Source organism: Podarcis pityusensis, assembly GCF_964106645.2.
Source record: "Podarcis pityusensis genome assembly, chromosome: 5".
NCBI lineage: Eukaryota > Metazoa > Chordata > Lepidosauria > Squamata > Lacertidae > Podarcis > Podarcis pityusensis.
In genome coordinates, this window is record NC_138032.1 from 16,163,164 (window position 1) to 16,183,478 (window position 20,315).

Consider the following 20,315-nt stretch of genomic DNA (forward strand, 5'->3'; position numbering starts at 1 on the left):
ACCCCAGAGCATGGTCATATCATGCTACGTGTTGAAGAAATGCTATGGGGAAAAGGAGAGGAGGATATATGTTCTTAAAACATCTAACCTGGCCTCAGATACAAGCATTAGTGGCTTCTATTGTCCCAAAAGCTGAATCAGCCATTTTCGCGCCTTCTGAATTCTTCAGTCCAAGTAAGCCCTGGCTACGAGTGAAGCTCATCAATGTTGCAGCCGTTTGCCTCAGTGCTTCAGACTCACCCTGCAGGTGCTGGTGCCCTCTGCCTGCTAACCGAGCAAAAGGGGCTCGTATATTTTATTCCCGCTTGTTGGCAAGTTCTCAGCAGATGGGTTGCATCCTCCCTTATCAATAATTTTGAAAAGCTTTTTCATTCACGCTGAGCAGCCTCCCTAAGCCAGCGGCTTTTAATAGCATTAAGTCTTAGAGCAAATCAATTTCTGTCTCAATTATGCGCCAGTCTTGCGCTCCCCTCCAAACCTTTTACTTCTCTCTTAGGAGAAGATCTCTCCATCACCCAGCACCGCGAGGCCTGCATATAAATACGATGTTGTCGTGCGTTGCCAGAGGACCTGGAAGCGAGCCATCACCCGACTGCTTTAATAGCAACCTTTGGAAGAAACCAGCAGTGTCACCCGTGTATTACAAGGCATTACTGGCCAGTCTTTAAATCAAAGCGATGATTCACTGTTTAGCTAAGAGGCAAAGGGGGCTACCTTCTTTGCATTGTTGTTTGACCTTATCCCTTTAACTCGGAGGCAAACGAAGTTGCAAAGACTGTGGCACCTTAACTAGTGCACAAAATAAATCAAAGGTGGTGCAGAAAGCTTTAATGGTCCCATCACGCAAGGACAAATAGTGGGTTTTGGATACGAGTACAGTACACTTTGATGGGAAGATGAAGGAGACAGGCATGGCTTAAGATGAAGGGTTTTGTTTCTTAATTAAACTTAATATGTAGAAAGAAAGCTTGCAGGGCCTTTTAAAAAAAGAAAATGAAATAAATCGTCCAGAAACAAAGACTAAGCTGATTGATTGCTAACTTCACAAATATTTGGAAAGTCACAGCAAATGGTCTGTGACTGAAGAAAAGTTATCACCGTTCTGATTTGGTAACAGCCTGGGCTCTTATACGAGGTAACACAATAGGCCCATATTTCACGAAACCTAGAGGGCAGCTACAGAGGTGAAGAACCTTCCTCTTGAGTAGCTCTGCTAACAAATGATGAAAGTAAAGTGTCCACTGAGCAACTGCAGAATGTGGTGTGCTGTGGTGATCTTTCAAGTCGAACGGTTTTTAAAAGCGAGGTTCCGGCCCTCACCACCAAGGAAGAAAACCTGACAATGTTCTTAAGTGTTACCTGCTGGAGGCTCGGAAACAAGGCCACATAATGGCTTCTGTTACATGGAGAATACGGAGAAAGAGAATTTGTGCTCTGCAATCTACAAAGCTGGCTTAAGTTTTTTGGGAGCCCTTGGACACCTCTGCCTAGGGAAGGTGCTGTTACTATTTCTTGGGGCAAGTGGTGTAGAGATGGCCAATTTGGGGCAAGAGGTTCACTGACTTAAAGAGCTGGCCGGTCTCCTGAGCTATCATATTACAGCTTATGTAGCTCATTTATTTGTGTACAGCTTAGAGAAGTCAGAGGCAATATTTATTTATTTATTTATTGAATTTATATTCCCACCCTTCTGCTTGAAGGAGCCCAGATTGGCATCAATAATGCCTTAATGCTCATCAATGATGTCTTAAGTGGGCCTTGCACCAGGGAGGAACCAAGATGGCGGCACTGATTCCAAGTAGTTGGGCTCTGGCAACTTCCCTACATGACTAAAAAAATTCCTGCATTGCAAGGTGTTGGACTCGATGACCCTTGTGGTCCCTTTCCAACCCTCCAATTATATGATGCTAAGACCTGATGTCATATATGATGTCAGATGTGGGTCAGGAAAAGTCAGGGTTTGGATGGAAGGTGCTTTGCAGGCACCACTGATGAGTTGATAGTCAGCACTTGGGAAAGTACTAAACTTGGGAAACATAAGGGCAAACAGTCATTCATTCATTCATTCATTCATTCATTCACTGAATCTTTTCAGTCACTTTCTATTGCCCAGAGCAACCCAAAGCAACTTGCAACCAAACAAGCAGATAGACAAAGTGTCACCTGATGTCTTTGTGACATCAAGTGATTGAAAGGTGGCATCATACTTGGCCCACGGCTGTGTGTGGAGTTAAGGATCTGGCCTACCAGCCAGATCCAGTTTTCTACCCATTATAAAGGTTGGGCTACATAGATGTTCCTCTGAAGAACTGATGCTTTCGAATTATGGTCCTGGAGGAGACTCTTGAGAGTCCCATGGACTGCAAGAAGATCAAACCTATCCATTCTTAAGGAAATCAGCCCTGAGTGCTCACTGGAAGGACAGATCGTGAAGCTGAGGCTCCAATACTTTGGCCACCTCATGAGAAGAGAAGACTCCCTGGAAAAGACGCTGATGCTGGGAAAGATGGAGGGCACAAGGTGAAGGGGACGATAGAGTTCTCGAAGCTACCAGCATGAGTTTGACCAAACTACGGGAGGCAGTGGAAGACAGGAGTGCCTGGCATGCTCTGGTCCACGGGGTCACAAAGAGTCGGACACGACTAAACAACAACAACACATAGATGTTCAAGGGGAGGGAAGGCAGTGATGTTTCCTTCTGCCAGCAGTTCGTTACCCCACCTTCAGGAATAAGTTAGGAGGAGGATTAAAAATAAAAATAAAGTCCTGGTGCATACACCTCCCTTTGGACTCAGAATGCTAATTACAAACTCAATGCAAACAGAAATGCCAGAAACCGTCTTATAACATTTGTCTATCTAGCTCAATACTGCCTACTCTGACTGGCAGTGGCTCTCTTGGATCTCAGAGGTCTTTCACATCCCTTGCTACCTGTTCCTTTTAACTAGAGATGCTGCCAAAGCTGCATTCAGGACCTTCTGCATGCAAAACACGTGCTCTTCTATCACGGACCTGTAATCATATATCTCTATCTCTGTATTGTTGCTGGCATCCGTCTGTCTCGGGAGACAAGTGGAGGATTGTGCCTTTGGGGGTAAAGTCAAATTGTCGGAAGGTCACGCCACCTGCTGTGGCTGTAGAGACTGATATGGGACACGTTTGGTTGCCTGTCTATATATAATCTATCTACTACTGTGAATTATCTTCTATTAAAAAATGGATGTAAACTTGTTTTGCCTGGCACCGATGGAGCACAGCATGACCAGTTTATTATACCCTTTTCTCAGTAGGTGTTGCTGTGGAGGGGTACAGAGCTTTTGCTAGCAGGGCACAGTGCTGGTGCCTTTTAGCTGCAAAACCCATTATGAATACATCAGGTGCATTAGTTTGAGCCTGCAAGAACGCATGCTCTTACTACAGGATGGGGCAGTAAGTGATATAGCCCTTAATCTTTCCCTTGATCCACTTATTTCTCAGAAGCATAATGGCTTTGTTGAATATTCTGTAATGATAGAAGCAAGTTCTGGCAGAGAAGTTTTTGCACACAGCAGCAACCAAACACGCCAAGCCGACTCACAACACCAACTCGCCGGGCATCGTGCCTCAGTTGCAAGCAATGTTTACCTCAGAGGATCCAGCTGTTCTCCATTGTTTATGTATGGCAAATGCTTAATTGTTTTTTTTTTTTTTGTATAGGAAAGGCCATAGCTAAACATGTCCATCAAGAGAATGCATCAACAGAATAAGCATAACCAATTATTGCAGAAGAGAAGTGTTATTGTTACATTCTGTCTACATCAAATGATAAATTCAGACAAAGATCTTCCACGGAAGAGATTGATTTGCACAATCGCCACACTGTTGGATCCATGTGGAACTGGATTATGAAACTGATCTATCTGCTGTGATCGCTAAAGAGTTGCTTGCATCCAAGAGTCCTTCCCACAACCCATTTCCATTCAGATCCCAGCATACTGTGATTTCAAAGCCAATGCGCCAAGGGACTATCTGCTGTTCAATTGACCCCTCCCCCCCTCTATTGCCATAGAAGTAGATTTGGATAACCTGTGGATGTGGGGATTAGCAAAATGTAGGAGACAACTGTTGCAGCCAACATGTGGTAATAATTTCAAATAGCTAGACCATCATACAATAATTGAATCATCATAACCTTATGAATCAACCCTTGCTATTTTTTATTTATGTAAAAAAGGAAGAAATATACTCTACAGCTGTTGTCAAGTGTTTTATGCACGCATAAGCAACAGCACATACACATCAAAGTTAACTTGCTCATCGTCTTCCCAGCAGCTTGCAGCCTGCTTATTAAACTTGAGAGGAGCACTAAAATGAAGATTTGGGGCTCCACAGGCGAGCTCTTGGAGGGGAATGCCCCCCAAAATCATGAAAAATATGATGTATAATCATGGTGCTTGCATGCAAACATTCTGCATAAATCACGCTGCACGCACAGATCTGCATCTGCACACAGATCTGGTATGCAAACACGGATGAGTTTGGTGAGATTTAGAGAGACGCTTTCTCATTAGTATACAAACCTTGCTCACAGCTGGGCCCGATCCAGCCAGGGAGGCACTGGCAGGTTCCATCGATGTGATTGCAGACAGCTCCATTCTTGCAGTCGCACACCTGGTGACAGTCCAGCCCAAAAAAGCCATCTGGACAAGCTGAAGATGGAAAATGATGAGATGGTGATACTCATTTGTGTATACATCTATCTATCTGGCAAGCAATATTCGCCTTCCCCAAAACAGAGCTTTTAGGAAGTAACAGGGGAATGCACACATTTACGTTTTAGTTAAGAGCTGATCCAAGAGTCTGTCTCTTGCACCGGAGGCAAAGCGGTGCTTGGACTGTAAAACTGGCCTCCCTCAGCATGAAAATGTATAAATAACATATTTGATGCTAGCCAGAAAATTATGCTGCTGAAAGAATAGCACGGAACGTCTAGTCAGATACTGATTCAGTCACGACCCACCATGCTGAACACAATACACTAGTCAGACATTTCACTTGATGGGTCACAAATGAGATCAGCACTCCAACCCAATCCACAATGTTTCAAAGGAAGTCCAGGTGATAGTGTGTTGTGACCATGCCAGTGAATTACTCATCAATTAAGCATGTTAAGCTCTAGGGTTTCCAACAGATCATCCATAAAGAAAACAAGTAACACTCCAGCAGAGGGCACAATAATATAGGAACAACATTTCACATGTGGTGGATGCGTGAACATATAAAGCCCTTCTGGGAGAGGGTATTTACAGAAATAAGCTATAATACATATGAAATGTGTCAGTTTGCATTTCTTAGGACAGAAAGTATTGATCTGATGTGTAGAGATCTTTCCTATTTAATTAATTCGAGAGGGTTCTGGAAGCTTCTCTGTATGAAAGAAGCAAGCAGAAGGTTTGTAATGTTTGGGTTATACCTTCAGAGAAGCTGAGTACAGATGGCTTAAACTGGTTCTGTTATCTCTTCTGCCAAGGTCATGTTGACTATAATAGTGAGGCCAGAAGGAGCCCGGGTTTCACTTTCTTTATCTCTTTTCCTTCTGGTGTGATGGTCTGTACATAGTATGCTTAGTGTTAAAGTTTTGACTTACTATAAGTTATTGTAGGTTTAAGTTAAGTCTGCTGCAACTGGATTTCTTATGGACAGTGCCAATCCTGAATGTATTGGATTTGTGACCATTATGCTCATTTGCCTTCAGTAGCAGTAAAGCTCTGCTGGATGAAATATTAACTGCCTCTGGTCTATTTTTTGGGAATCCTGCAATGTGTTTAAGTTTTTACTCTGCTCACTATATGCTGGAATCTGCTCTGGATCAATACTGAGTAGAATTTCCATGACATGTGAAATGTACCCCAGGTTTGGGATTGTTCGCTATTTTTAAAGAAGGGAAATCTGACCTTTGCTATGAAGAACTAATTACTTTTCTTTTAGTAGCAGCACACCTACGAATGGCACAGAATTGAAAAGGATTGGAATATCTTTTCAGAGCCTCCTTCCTTGGAGGTTTTTAAGCAGAGGTTTAGATGGCCATCTGTCATGGATGCTTTGGGGGTACCTTCCAATTCTACAGTTCTGTGATCCTATGATCTGTGTATCTCTCATTGGAAACAGAATATATGGCCTATTGCTGTATCAGAAAAAATAACCAAGAGATTACATGCACTGAATAAACAAATGGTGTATATGATTTTGTTGAAATATGGCATCCTTTTATAAAATCCTTTACTGATTACCCTCAAGAATGGCAACTACTGAAATCACAGGCTGGACTTTGGCAGACTTAACTAGATTGATCCGTCCTGGAGTGGGGAGAGTTGAATTTTTGCTTTTGTATCTTTTTCTCTTTTTCTGTAATTGTTGTATATTGTAAATCAATAAAACCATATTAAATAAATAATAAAGAAAACAAGTAACACTCCATCATGGTCTGCTCCTGTGTCTTTAACTGCAACTTAATATGCACAAATCAACAGGTGATTTTTTAATTGTATGGCGAGAACCAGCAAATATTGACACATCAAAGCTCCTGTTTATGGCATAGCTGTGGTGGCTGGTTGAAATCATGGCAACCTTAACAGGCTCCCATATGGTAAATCCTCTTACTTGCTCCAAACATTTTGGGGAGGGGGAGTTAGGCTCTCTTTTTCTATTCACCCCATGTGTTGTGGGAGATCACAGTTAAGTACTTCGGAGAAAGGCAGGATATACCGTATTTTTTGCTCCATAGGACGCACCCGACCATAGGATGCACCTTGTTTTAGAGGGGGAGAACAAGGGGAAAAAAATTCTCCCCCTCTCTGCTCAGCGCCCCTTCAGCGAAGCGGCAGGAGAAACAGAGCCCCTTACATTTCTCCTACCACTTGGCTGAAGGGGCGCTGCGCTCTCTCCGTCTCTGCTGAAGCCAGGAGAGTCTTGCTCTCCTGGCTTCAGCGAAAGGAACCCGAAGCTTTCAGAGCGCAGTGCGAGTTCCTGCTGCGCTCCAAAGGCTTCAGGGATAGCCACCTCTCCCCTCCGAGGCCATGGAGAGGCAATGGGATGCTCCTTCACTGCCACTGCCATTTGGGACAAATGCCGGCTCACCCTCCTTCTTGAGCTTGGCAGGCGGCAGCCCTGGCAGGAAAAATGGGGACATTCTGGGATCAGGTCAGGAGCCGGGATGGCTTTTGTAATTCTGGGAATGTCCCTGGAAAATCGAGACACTTGGAATGGAATGGGAATGGCATGCTTGCAGATGGTGCCTCCAGGAATGTTAGCATCAAGACCACTGAGCATGTCCCCCAACCCCTAATAGTGTTTACCTATCCTATTCTGGCACTAGTGATGAATGGAAGTGAGAGCTGGACCATAAAGAAGGCTGATCACCAAAGAATTGGTGCTTTTGAATTATGGTGCTGGAGGAGACTCTTGAGAGTCCCATGAACTACAAGAAGATCAAACCTATCCATTCTTAAGGAAATCAGCCCTGAGTGCTCACTGGAAGGACAGATCCTGAAGCTGAGACTCCAATACTTTGGCCACCTCATGAGAAGAGAAGCCTCCCTGGAAAAGACCCTGATGCTGGGAAAGACTGAGGGCAGAAGGAGAAGGGGACGACAGAGGACGAGATGGTTGGACAGTGTTCTCGAAGCTACTAACATGAGTCTGACCAAACTGTGGGAGGCAGTGGAAGACAGGAGTGCCTGGCGTGCTCTGATCCATGGGGTCACAAGGATTCGGACACGACTAAACGACTAAACAACAACAACAACAACATGGCTAAGTGGGGATTTGAACCTGGCCTTCCAAGCCCTAGTCTGACACACTAAGCCAGCGGTTCTCGACCTGTGGGTCCCCAGATGTTGTTGGACTACAACTCCCATCATCCCTGAGCTCTGGCCTTGCTAAGCATTACACCACAATCAGGCGGTGGCACCCTATGGCTTCTCCTTTGTTTTGTTCCCCAAAAAGGAATATGACTGCTGAAACAGGAGGGTTCCAACTATTTGATCCCTTCTGAAATTGCTCCCTGCATCTGTAAATCCCAAAGTAGGCAAGCTCATCTTTGCATGTGATATGAAACAAATTTCTTCCTCATTCCTACCAGCAACTTATTTTTCTCCTTTGTCTTTTAAAACTCTGGCCATAAGGAACAGGCAGGCTAGCTCACTGCTTTTTCGTTTTTCACTTGAGCTGAATAAAGTTTATTGTGATACTGCTGGTGTTAAGATTTATTTATTTTGTATCCTAGGGGAAACAAAGAGCTTCCTGGGTATTTTTCGTCAAAGGTGCAAATTGGCCTCGTTTCCACTAGAGGGCACCACAGGTACACACACAAAAATTACAATTTGCTCAGATACTAAAACACAGGCATTTGATTTCTCCTTATGTACTTGCCTTACAAAGTAACATAACAAGAACAATAGATTTAGTGTGGGAGTTAGAACTCTCTAAAATGCTTTGCACATACTCTATCCTGCTTCCACATCTATCTGCAAAGAATTCGTGTTTAAATCTGCACTTTGGAGTGTGTTTTCTTGCAAAGCATGCAATTCCATTTGTGTTATATCCTAAAATACACATTTTGACATGATTTTGGTACTTCTTTTTAAAGCCAAGAATTGGACTGCAACGTTATATCAACACCTGGTTCTGCATATTAGTCTGCAGACCTACAGATAGGGTCAATTTTGTATCAGAATTTGCAAAGAATTACTTCCCCAAGCGTCCCCACTGAGGAACTATTATGCGTATTCTGCGGAGTCCCACTGAGTTGCAGAACATTCTGCCAGGGGTCCTAAGAGTTCACAGTCTGTTCACATCAGATGCCAGGTAGGGAAGCTGCAAATAATTTCATCTCTGCATTTTTAAAAATATTTTTTTTGCTACGATGCACACTACTCAGATCCCTACTGAGGATCATAACTTTGCTCTCCAGCAGATTTTGCCCTTCTCCAAATGCTGTGGCACCAGTTTTTGGCAGCTTTAGTATATTAAAGAGGGAAAAAAAACACGTATTCAAATATGTACATTGAGGCAATGCTTTTTTAAAAACAACAACTGTGGATCAATGCAGAAATCAGACGCCGGGTGAAACATGCAGAAAAAGCAACAACAGACCATTAATAGATGTGTCCATTCCCAACGCCATTTGCTAGGCCTCACTACAACCCTGTATGAACTGTGATGCAGGACATAACCATGTGGCTTTACATCTGGGCTGGAAAACCTAAGGGCTCTCCAGCTCTCTATTACCGTGTTCTTTTGACTCTTTGTGAGTCGAGGACCCACCACCTGCTTGAGATAAATAAGACACAAGGATGCATGTATTTAAGGTTAATGGGCTAAAGAAGGCCACAACTTTATTGGTTACAGCATGTGAGTGGTATTGGGTTAGGCACTGGATCAAACAATCTATACATGACTCCACCCCGCGCAGCAGGGAGTCATCCAAAGGTTAACAACCAGTGGGAGGAGCTTGTTGATGAAAATACAACTGGAAGCTTCCTCTGATGTCACCGGGGGTCGTGCCATGGCCCTAGCCACCAGCAGGGCATCGGACAGGATCCACAACCGCCAGATTCCTTGAAGGGAATACCCAAACAAGGGGAGGGGAGGTGATGGCCATAACCTACCCTCTAACACACCATCTCTTCCTGGGCCATGCCTCTCATCAGCACCACTTCCCACCCAGCTGGGGTGTTTTTGCCTGGCTGGAATATGTCCTTGAATTCTGATCATGAATCCTGGGTGGAAGGTGCAGAGGGGTTTGCAATTCTGTGTAGAAATTAGCCTACTGTACTGCTGTTCTGCCCTCTTTCGACTCTGGCTCTTTTCGCCCCTGGCATATGGCCTCCAGAAGCGAATATAGAACAAAGAATCAGAGAGTTGGAAGGGACCAAAGGGGTCATCTACTCCAACCCCCTGCAATGCAGGACTCTTTTGCCCAATGTGGGGTTCAGACCCACGCCCCTGAGGTTAAGAGTCTCTTGCTCCACCGACAGAGCTATCCCAGCTGTCAACGGAGCCCTCGGGCTGAAAACAGCCCCCCCCCGCAACCCTGTTGGGCATTGCAAGGGAAGACAGGTAATTGTGGCAAGCTGTCTTTCAGAGTAGCTTGCCTGCCACCGCCAATCTTCTCATTGACTGCTGCTGAGCTTCTTGGGAATGAGTGTGAAATCTACTTTTAAAGGGTAACTCTTTAAAGGTCAGGTAAAGTTAAAGGGGCCCCTGACCATTAGGTCCAGTCGTGACCGACTCTGGGGTTGCGGCGCTCATCTCGCTTTATTGGCCGAGGGAGCCAGCGTATAGCTTCCAGGTCACATGGCCAGCATGACTGAGCCGCTTCTGGTGAACCAGAGCAGTGCACGGAAACGCCGTTTACCTTCCCGCTGGAGCGGTACCTATTTATCTACTTGCACTTTGACGTGCTTTCGAACTGCTAGGTTGGCAGGAGCAGGGACCGAGCAACGGGAGCTCACCCAGTCGTGGGGATTCAAACTGCCAACCTTCTGATTGGCAAGTCCTAGGCTCTGTGGTTTAACCCACAGCGCCAAAGAGGCTCAAGCTGCAATCCTGTGTACAATGAATTGGGGGTAAATGCCCTTGAACTCAGTGGGGCTTTCTTACGATAAAATAGATGCATGGGGTTGCTAAATTAGTCTCTTTACTGTGTTGCCCATGGAATTGTCAGTTCCTTTTCTGCAGCATCTCCTCTGCCCACTCCTGTTTCATCTGCTGTTGAGGACAGCACTAATATAATCTACTGGTAAATCTCCACTTAACCAGAGTGTGAAGCTAGTTAAACAATCCTGGTAAAAGGGGTGAAAAAGCTTCTCTTTTGCTGCTGCTAACTTAGGTTTTAATGCCATGGTAAAAACTAGAGGGAAGGAGGAGCTCTGCATGCAATCCCTGGATGTGATCCTGACCCCTTAACCACCATTAAGAGAATGGGCCTGTTTTGTCTTACCAAGTACATCACTGAGCTGGTAAATTATCCTAGGCTGTAGAGCTAATCAATAACATCTTTACAACAGACTGAAAATCTGCAGAAAACGTCACTGTTGAGAAACGCATTGATATTGAAAGAAAGGAAGGAAGGAGACAGAGGGGAGGACAGAGAAGGGAGCGAGAAATACCTTTCTCACAAAAGGTTCCCATCCAGCCATCTGTACAAGTACAGGCTCCGCTCAAGTGGTCACAGATCGCTCCATTTTTGCATTGGCAGCTATGTTTACAACTCAGGCCAAAGGTTCCCTTGGGGCATCCTGTGTACAGAGAACAAGAGACAAGCATTCGGGCGAAAATCAGGCACAGATATCAATCCTGACTTTTCTTTGATCAGTTTAAACAGCTGCCTATGCATGGAGGAGGAGGGGAAATAATAATTTGCTTTTACAGAAATTGATTTTCAAATAAGCATGGAGAATAACTGTGCACCTTTGTGGCTACTGCAATTCAGAGAGAGCCCAGGCAAAATACCGTATTGGCCTGAATATAAGCCGCACTCCCCCTCCAAATTCCGACCGTGAAAAGTTAAAGTGCGGCTTATACTCTCAACCTTACAAAAACTGGCTTCTACAATATCACTGCTGAAACAGACATACGGTAAAAGGGAACAAAAAATGTTTTATTGCCGATTTGCGAGCTTGAGTGCCTGCGGAATTGTAGCATTTGAATAGCGGTTTGCGATTTTAGTGATTGTACGGTAACTTTTGCGGGCTTGCACGATCAAAGGCTTAAATTGGCTTGGAGTTACAATTCTACCAACTGCAGCCTGTAACCCAATTTTAAGGGAGTGGCTTATATTCGGGTATTGTCTCTCCCCTGCCTCTTGAGTTTTAAAGGTGCTGCTTATTTGAGGGTGTGGCTTCTATTTGGGCCAATACGGTAGAAGATGCACAATTGGGTGGTTATCACTGCCTCCTGAGAGGCTTCCCTAAGAAAGACAGAAAGGTTTTTCCATTCCTAAATGTTCCATTCCAAATATTAACGATTGTTTATTACTTTACATAGTAGATCATGCCAATGTGGCGTCTTAACCATTTACAAGTATAAAATCAACTACACTGGACGCTTGGGTTGCGAACGTGATCTGTGCAGGAGACACGTTCTTAACCTGCAGCATTCGCAACCCACAGCGCTATGTCTGCGCATGCGCGGGTCGCAATTCGGCGCTTCTGCACATGTGCAAAGCGCAATTTAGTGTTTCTGCGCATGCGCGAGCGCCAAAACCCGGAAGTAACCCATTCCGGAACTTCCGGATTCTGCATGGTGCACAACCCAAAAACGTGCAACCTGAAGCGTCTGTAACCCGAGGGATGGCTGTATAAAATATTCACGCATTACTTCCAAAACACTGTAACAGTTGAAGAAGCAGATTCCAAGTAGAAGGGAATACTTGTCTGAACAGGAGTGTCTTCAAGAGACGGTGGAATGCCAATATTGATGGAGCCCCTTACATTTCAGCACGGAGGGCCTTCCACAACATTGCCGCCAACAGTGAAAAAGCCCACCTCTGTGTTACCAGAAGCCAATAATAATCAGGCTGTGGCAGAACTAACCAGGTTCCAGTTGCTGATCTTAATGCCCATACTAGGCAATAAAGGGGCCAGCCTTCCCTAACCTAGTTCCCTCCAGATGTTTTGGACTACAACTTCCACCATCACTGACCATTAGCCATGTGGGCTGGGGCTGATGGGAGATGGAGTCCAACACCCTTTGAATAGTAGCCAGATAGGGAAGGTTAATGAGGCCTATGCCAAGTTCCTATCCTGAAATACAGCCTAGAAATAAAAAGAACAGAAATGGATAAATGCAGGCATTAACTGCCCAAGAGTACACTGGGGATGCAAAAAATAAAGCATTTTATTCATCCAGACATGAAATCTAATGGTCAGTCTAGCTATCCCTTCCAAACAACTATGAAAACAGACTCCTTCTTGGAGTACACATTTTAAGCAAATGCTTATACAGAGGTTGAAATCCCAAGTGGACTTCTCCACAGCCTAAAAAACAAATTACCAGCTGGACCCTTTCCTATAAGCACACAACAGGAAAAACAGTTCCCACTCCTTTATTCTGAGAACTCTCCTCTTTGGCATGCTTAACATCTTACTCTGCTCGCAACGCTTCCCAGTGTATCCTGCTTCACAGAAGCAAACGCCAGTAACCGGGTTGCAGCTCCCATCACTGTTTCTGCAGTCACAGGAGTTTCCACAGAGCTGTCCCCAGGAGCCAGAACCGCAAGCTGAAAAATAATGCAGAATGTTACATGGCTGCCTGCAACAACAGCAAAGGCTTCATTGGTTTGGGAGTCTATAAAGCAGTGATTGGGAACCTTTCTCTCTGAAGCATTCCCTTGTCAGGGGCTATATGGCTGAGACTGGTGAAGCTATTGTCCAAAGTGGGTGGTTTCCTTCCTTCCTTCCTTCCTTCCTTCCTTCCTTCCTTCCTTCCCTCCCTCCCTTCCACCCCCTTTTGCTCTCTCACTTTCTGCTACCCCATTTATCTTTCTGCCATATTTCTCTCTCCCCCCCCTCTCTGCCATCTCCCCTTCTCTCCCAACCACCCTGCTCCTTCCAACCCAAACCCCCAGTAGGCTGCTGGAGAAGGGACATATCTCTCCTGCCAGATGTCAGATCCCTTTCAGGGGGCTTCTGCAATCCCACCCAGGAAACATGAAACGAGGTGGACAATTGGCCTTCAAGCTGCAGAAGGAGAGTTCGTATTTGATATCCCACTTTATCACTACCCGAAGGAGGCTCAAAGCGGCTAACATTCTCCTTTCCCTTTCTCCCCCACAACAAACACTCTGTGAGGTGAGTGGGGCTGAGAGACTTCAGAGAAGTGTGACTAGCCCAAGGTCACCCAGCAGCTGCATGTGGAGGAGCGGAGACGTGAACCCGGTTCACCAGATTACGAGTCTGCCGCTCTTAACCACTACACCACACTGGCTCCCCAGTGTTGCTGTGAAGTTAAGACCCATGTCAGAAACATCAAGGCGGAAGGCAGTTGTTCTTAGGTATCCGAAATTGCTGAGGGTGCAAGGCCTCACTAAGGAGCAAGCCCCAAAGAACACAGAAGAAGTGATGAGTGAGTGAATATGCACAAGTCTGCACTGCCAGAATTTTTTGTTATAAGCCACTCAGGTGATTAAAGGAAGAACATCTGTTAAAATCACTGTTGCGGCCCTCTCTGAGAAAGAGGGGAGAAAGGGTCCATTGTGTGAGAGTAAGTCAGTAGGCCCTGCAAATATTCAGACTGTGCTTAGTTCCAAATGCACCCACTATTAAAATCCATTCTACCCCCCCCCCCCGATGTAGCAACACCAGGGCTTTTTTTCAGCCAGAACGCAGTTCTAGCACCTCTTAGGTGGCACCACTGCCATTCTAAGAGAATGAGGGAGGTGTTCGTGGCACCTCTTTTTCTAGAAAAATAGCACTGAGCATCACACACAGAACACTGTGACTGAAATAAAAAGGGTGGAGGCTTTAGCTGAGATTCCTGCATTGCAGGGGGCTGGGTTAAATGACCTTTGGTGTTCCTTCCAACGCTACAATTTTATGATTCTACGAGGGTTTTCCTCCATGAACTGGCCTCTGGAAGGATATCTGTGATGGCCACATTTCCTTCTGTCCACTGCAGCTGCCAGTGAAAGGGCTTTTTGCCTTGAGTTGTTCTTTCGCAACCATTTTCTGTACGCCAAGGTATTATAAGAATGGAAGAATAAGTCAATGGCACATTTGGTACATTTCCCACAACAGTCTTTTCTCATTCTTACTCCCCAGTAATTGATGTCCAATGGCACACTGCCTTTGAACCTGGAACAGGTGCATAGCCATTACAGCTCATAGCCCTTGATCGATTTGCCGCTCATAAATTGGTCTAATCCCCTTGTGATGGCTTTTTATGCTTATGACCCCATTTCAGTGGGGACCCACCAAAGCAGAAAAAGTGTGCAGTGGTTGGACTTGGACCAAGAGATGCAGTTCCCATTCGCTGCTGGCGGCCTGGTGGCACTTTTCGTTTGTAGGCGATAGTCTTATAAATGTGTCCTTCAAGTTCAACAGTGACAAATGGCTGCTTGAGAGCATGATGCATATGCTCAACAGAGAGCTCGGATTGGCTACGGCGCCCTGTTGAGTGAGCACTCGGATTTGCTGCTCCTTAATGTGTGAAAGAGCACTTAGTCATGAAGCTCACTGGTTAAGCAGCCTTGGGCAAGTCGCTGTCTCCTGAGCCAGCCTGTATCTCAGGGTTGTTAAGATAAATGTGATAAATGAACAGGCCATGAAAAGGCACCAAAATGGAAATAAAGAGGAAGCACAGCATGAGGCAGCAATGCAGGTAAGTTGTGACACCTATAATATTCAAATTTCACTCGATATTTAAATTCACAAACCCAGGGACCGTCTTTCTAATGCAAGAGAATGGGATTCACTCAACGTGTTGTGACAAGCGTCTTCCCCCCTGCCCCACATCCTCACATTGGGAATTAGCTCTGAACTAAGCTGCATTGAAAATTGGGGGGGGGACGCAGAACCAGCTGTCAGTCTGAATGCTGCGCCTTGTGCTTGGAGGAACTGGCGAACAGTGATGGAATAAAGTTCTCCGATCAAACCTCTCCGCTTCACCAGCCATCGCCCTCTACATTTTAGACTTACATGATTAAGGATTATAGCCAGCCAGGCTACATGAACCCATAAATACACAATCACAGAGGCAGGAAGATTAGCAGGGAATATATTAGATATATACATGTAGCAGGAAAGTCTAATTGCCTAAGAAGCTGCCGAGCTGGTTCTTTAGGATTTTGATTACGTCGGCAGCGGCAGGAAGGAGCAGGTGCTGATAATGGAGGCTTTGACTTACGCTGCTTGCAGTCACGGCCGATCCAACCTGGGGGGCATGTGCATTCCCCAGTGACGGGGTTACACTGAGCATCGGTATGACAGCTGCATTGCAGCAAGCATTCTTTCCCATGGTAACCAGCGGGGCAAGCTGAAAAGAGATAAGCGTGCAGCACTTGTCACTTAGATCTATCAGCTCAGACAAAGGCATCTGTTCCACGTGAAAGAGAGCAACTGTGGTCGTGATCCACTCATTACAGATCACTGGGCAGAGAGGTCCTGAAAAGTCATTTAGCTCGGGGCAGAATCACCTGCCTTTTGCTGAGCATCCTCACGCTGCGCTGCAGCTAAAGGGACCGTAACAGGCAGCTGCGAGTCAGCGTTGGCTTTCTAAACTTTGGAGCATTCGTTTCAAACGTAAGCTCTTAAGCTCCGTGTTTTATATTGTAAACTGCCCTGTGATCCTCAGATGAAAGGCAGCATAGAAATTTAATAAATAAAACGAAAAAGGCTGGGCTGAACTGAGCCGGCCGTAGATCTGCTGGATCTTGAGCTGGTCTTGCCACAGTAAGGTGATGGCATTGTGCCCAGTCCAGATCCCATTACTGCGCCAGCCCAGCGTGGGTGCAATAATAATAATAATAATAATAATAATAATAATAATAATTTATATCTCGCCCATCTGGCTGGGTTCCCCCAGCCACTCTGGGCGGCTTCCAACAAAATATTAAAATACAATAGTCCATTAAACATTAGAAGCTTCCCTAAACAGGGCTGCCTTCAGATGTCTTCTAAAAGTCTGGTAGTTGTTTTTCTCTTTGACATCTGGTGGGAGGGCGTTCCACAAGGATTGCACCAGAACATCTAGCTCCACACTCCACTGCAAAGCCCCACAAAGTTCCATGGGCAGCCTTGGTTTTATTTTAAAAACACAGAAGTTTGTGCTCCGTTGCCCTGTCCCCCCACCAAGCACAGAAGATCGCAGACTTACAAGCATTGCAGTATTTCCCAGTGTATCCTGATGGGCATTCACACATCCCAGTTACTGGGTGACACAGCCCTCCATTCTCACAGGGTTCGCAGACAGAGTGGCAGTTCACACCCCAGGAACCCTCAGGGCAATCTAAAAAGACAAAGTGTAAGGAATCAGTAAGAATTTTTTTAAAAAAACGGTGATAGGCCTAGAGTATCTTTGATACAGAGTCTTACAAGAAACAGTGTTAAGAACAAAATGAATGGTGCATGTATAAGAGAAGTCCCCATTTTCCAAGTGATGTGATTTCTACAGTTCCTTAATTTATTTCTATACCACTATAACATCAAGGTGGTGCATGCTGCTAAAACAAAACATAGTTTAAAAAAATATTATTTTTTTCTGTAACCAATTAAACATTGACTTTGCCTGCCTTTTCTATGGAGGTCACCTACTAACTATGTTTGTTTGTGCGTGCGTGCACTCACACGTTTATTAGGAAGAAAGTCCCATGGAGTCAGATTACTCGTTAGTCTTATTATATTAATTTATGAATCACTTTTGACACAAGTCTTGGGGTGGTTTACAAACATGAAATCAAAACAAGTAAAAATAGGTTTAAAAACCTATACAAATAAACATCCACGGCAGAGACTTAACATATACTGGAAAAACTTACTGAAACAAAAATGCATTTGGAAAGATGGCTGCTGTATCTCAGCAGAGATACTGTTCATGCAGAGCATGCAATATGTACGATTGCAGCCTTAAGTTTCCAAGGGGAAACCCCCCCCCCAATCTAAATCCATGTAGATGAATAGAATTTCAAATCTCTTTAGGGGTTAAATTTTGGAAGCCGGACAAACATTCCGCTTAACTCTGAGTGTAGCGGAGCAGTTATACCCTCTGGACATCTGGTCTTTAGATTGCGTGATAGTTTGCAATTCACGCTAAACGTCCGAGCTAAACAGTGTTAAAAACAAGCAAAGAGACAAAGACTGTGGCTATAGTAACAAGGCCATCGGAGGCATTAGAAAGCATCCACAGTCGCAACTGAAACAAGCAAAACACGCAGCTTTCAATGTAAGTGCTATTGACTTATGACACAGATAGATGAACATTTATGACAAGACTGCGTATGGGATGTAAAAATAAACCTGTGCAAAAACGTAATTCCAGCATCTTAAAAACATAGTTTTATACTATTTTTACTATTTCTGGGGGGGAAATATATCAGGGGATTCTGCTTAAAGGTTCTGGTTCTCATCCAGGGTTGTATCTAGGAACCATGAGTGTACTGGCCCGGTTCTGCTCTTATTCCACCCTGCATTTGAATTTCGTCCCATCCCATTCAAGGAGCCAGCAGCAGTGACCACTTCCGTTCCTGGGTGGGCCCCTGTTGTTTCTGACATCAGTCTCTTTCTCCTCTTGTTTATGGCCCTGTTTGCAGCTTGGCATCCCTTGATGCATAGGTAAAGGTAAAGGGACCCCTGACCATTAGGTCCAGTCATGGCCGACTCTGGGGTTGCGGCGCTCATCTTGCTTTATTGGCCAAGGGAGCCGGCGTACAGCTTCCGGGTCATGTGGCCAGCATGACTAAGCCGCTTCTGGCAAACCAGAGCAGCGCACGGAAACGCCGTTTACCTTCCTGCTGGAGTGGTACCTATTTATCTACTTGCACTTTGACGTGCTTTTGAACTGCTAGGTTGGCAGGAGCAGGGACTGAGCAATGGGAGCTCACCTCGTCGTGGGGATTCGAACCGCTGACCTTCTATCGGCAAGTCCTAGGCTCTGTGGTTTAACCCACAGCGCCACCCGCGTCCCTCCCTTGATGCATAGCTAGCACCAAAGACAAACATATCATCTGTCCAACAGCCATGCTGATCCTATGGATTCTATGGGGTTTAAGACAAATGCATGGAGGATAAAGCTATAATTGGCTATTACCGGTACTAGCCAGAATAACTATGTACTAGTATTTCAATGTCAGAGGCAATATGCCTCTGAATACCAGTTCCTTGGAACCACAAGGGTTATGGCATATTCATGACCTGCTTGCACATCTGGTTCTCAGCATCTGGTTGGCCATTTGGTTGCGTGACCAGGGTGCTGGAGCAGATAGGGCTATGGCCACAATAAGGGTTCTTCAGTTCTTTTGCTTCCATTTTGCAATGAGACTTTTATATCAGCTTGCTTTTGATCCCATGTTTTCCTTTAATCTATTTCTTCCCACTACTTTGCAAATCGCTTGAGATGCGGTCTCCGGGAGAGACACACACCACTCAACTGCACAGTAGCACGCCTGCCGGTCTTCCACTTTGCCACTTGACAGCAGAAGGGCGAGTCCAGCAGAAGGGGGAAAGCATTTCTGGCTCACCGCAGAACTAAATACAAAGAGGAGTCGCTCATCTAGCAGGGTGTGCGAGATATAAGAGAACGGCCTATCAAAGCACGAAGAATCCTGGACTCGCTGAGGCTACTTTGATTGCATAGAACTGCAGCGTTGGATTTTGCTGGCTAAAAATTGGAAAACACAAGAAGTGCCAACAGTGGAGGAATGGCAGATGAAGATGATGGACTTTTGGGAGCTAGCCGACCTGACCGGAAGAGTCCGTGACCAGAAGGAGGAGGAGTACCAGGAGGAATGAATGAAATTTAAAGACTATTTAGCTAAATATGCCAAGATAACTTAAATAGAAATACTTGCAAGTACCAGATTGGCTTAGAATTTAAATATGCTATATGTTATAGAATAATATATCTGAAATTAAAATGACAAGAAAGAAAGACTAAGTAAATTTTATGAGAAATTAATTTTGGAAAACTGTTACAATGATATACATAGAAACTCAGCCAGGGGGATTTGAGGAAGTCATCTAACAATGTTAACAAAAGTGGAACTATTATAGTTTGGATTTTTGTTTGTTTGTTATTTGTGTTTTTTATGTTTGTTATAAATTTGGAAAATCAATACATTTTTTGGAGGGGGAAAAAAATAGAACTGCAGCGTTGGAAGGGACCACTAGAGTCATCTAGTCGAAACCCCTGCAATGCAGGAATCTTTTGCCCAATGTGACCCTGAGATGAAGACACTGTGAGCTTGTGGTTTCCCCACACCTGAAAAGAAAAGGCAAGGAAGACACAAGAACTTCCCACGCTGGAGGTATGGCAGATGAAACTTATGGACTATATGGAATTGGCGGAACTGACTGGCAGAATCCGAGACCAGGGAGAAGAGTCGATGGAGGAAGACTGGAAGAAATTCAAAGACTATCTTCAGAAACACTGCAAAATTAAGGAATGTTAGAGTGATGATGGACTGAAAACAAGTGGTTTCCAGCTGCACAGGTTAAAGTTAAGGATAGATTAAGATTAAAGATTAAGATTAAAGAAGTTTAAAGAAATGGAAATTTGATTTTAAAAGGGGAAACTTTAAAGTTATATGATATTAAGATTAAAGGATTAGGTTTAAAAAAAAA

The 20,315-nt window shown here is 44.7% G+C and overlaps 2 protein-coding genes across 9 annotated transcripts in view; one reads left to right on the top strand and one right to left on the bottom strand.

The window, feature by feature from the left end:
• The window catches only part of LOC308478497 (uncharacterized protein), a 65,177-nt gene extending 60,649 nt beyond the window's left edge, over positions 1–4,528 (top strand). The window contains exon 5 of the mRNA XM_081008353.1: positions 3,697–4,528. Coding sequence (XP_080864479.1) covers positions 3,697–3,708 — 12 coding nt within the window. The 3' untranslated portion in view covers positions 3,709–4,528. The remainder of the gene's footprint in view (positions 1–3,696) is intronic.
• The window catches only part of LOC308478297 (uncharacterized protein), a 241,812-nt gene that overhangs the window by 31,837 nt on the left and 189,660 nt on the right, over positions 1–20,315 (bottom strand). For all 8 annotated transcript variants that reach the window (XR_013987025.1, XM_081007739.1, XM_081007741.1 and 5 more), the window contains 5 exons: positions 16,855–16,986; positions 15,886–16,014; positions 13,130–13,261; positions 11,151–11,279; positions 4,560–4,688 (listed from right to left, as the gene is read on the bottom strand). Coding sequence is in view for 7 of the 8 variants with exons in the window: in XM_081007739.1 (XP_080863865.1) it covers positions 4,560–4,688; positions 11,151–11,279; positions 13,130–13,261; positions 15,886–16,014; positions 16,855–16,986 (651 nt within the window). In the remaining variant the exon portion in view is untranslated. The remainder of the gene's footprint in view (positions 1–4,559; positions 4,689–11,150; positions 11,280–13,129; positions 13,262–15,885; positions 16,015–16,854; positions 16,987–20,315) is intronic.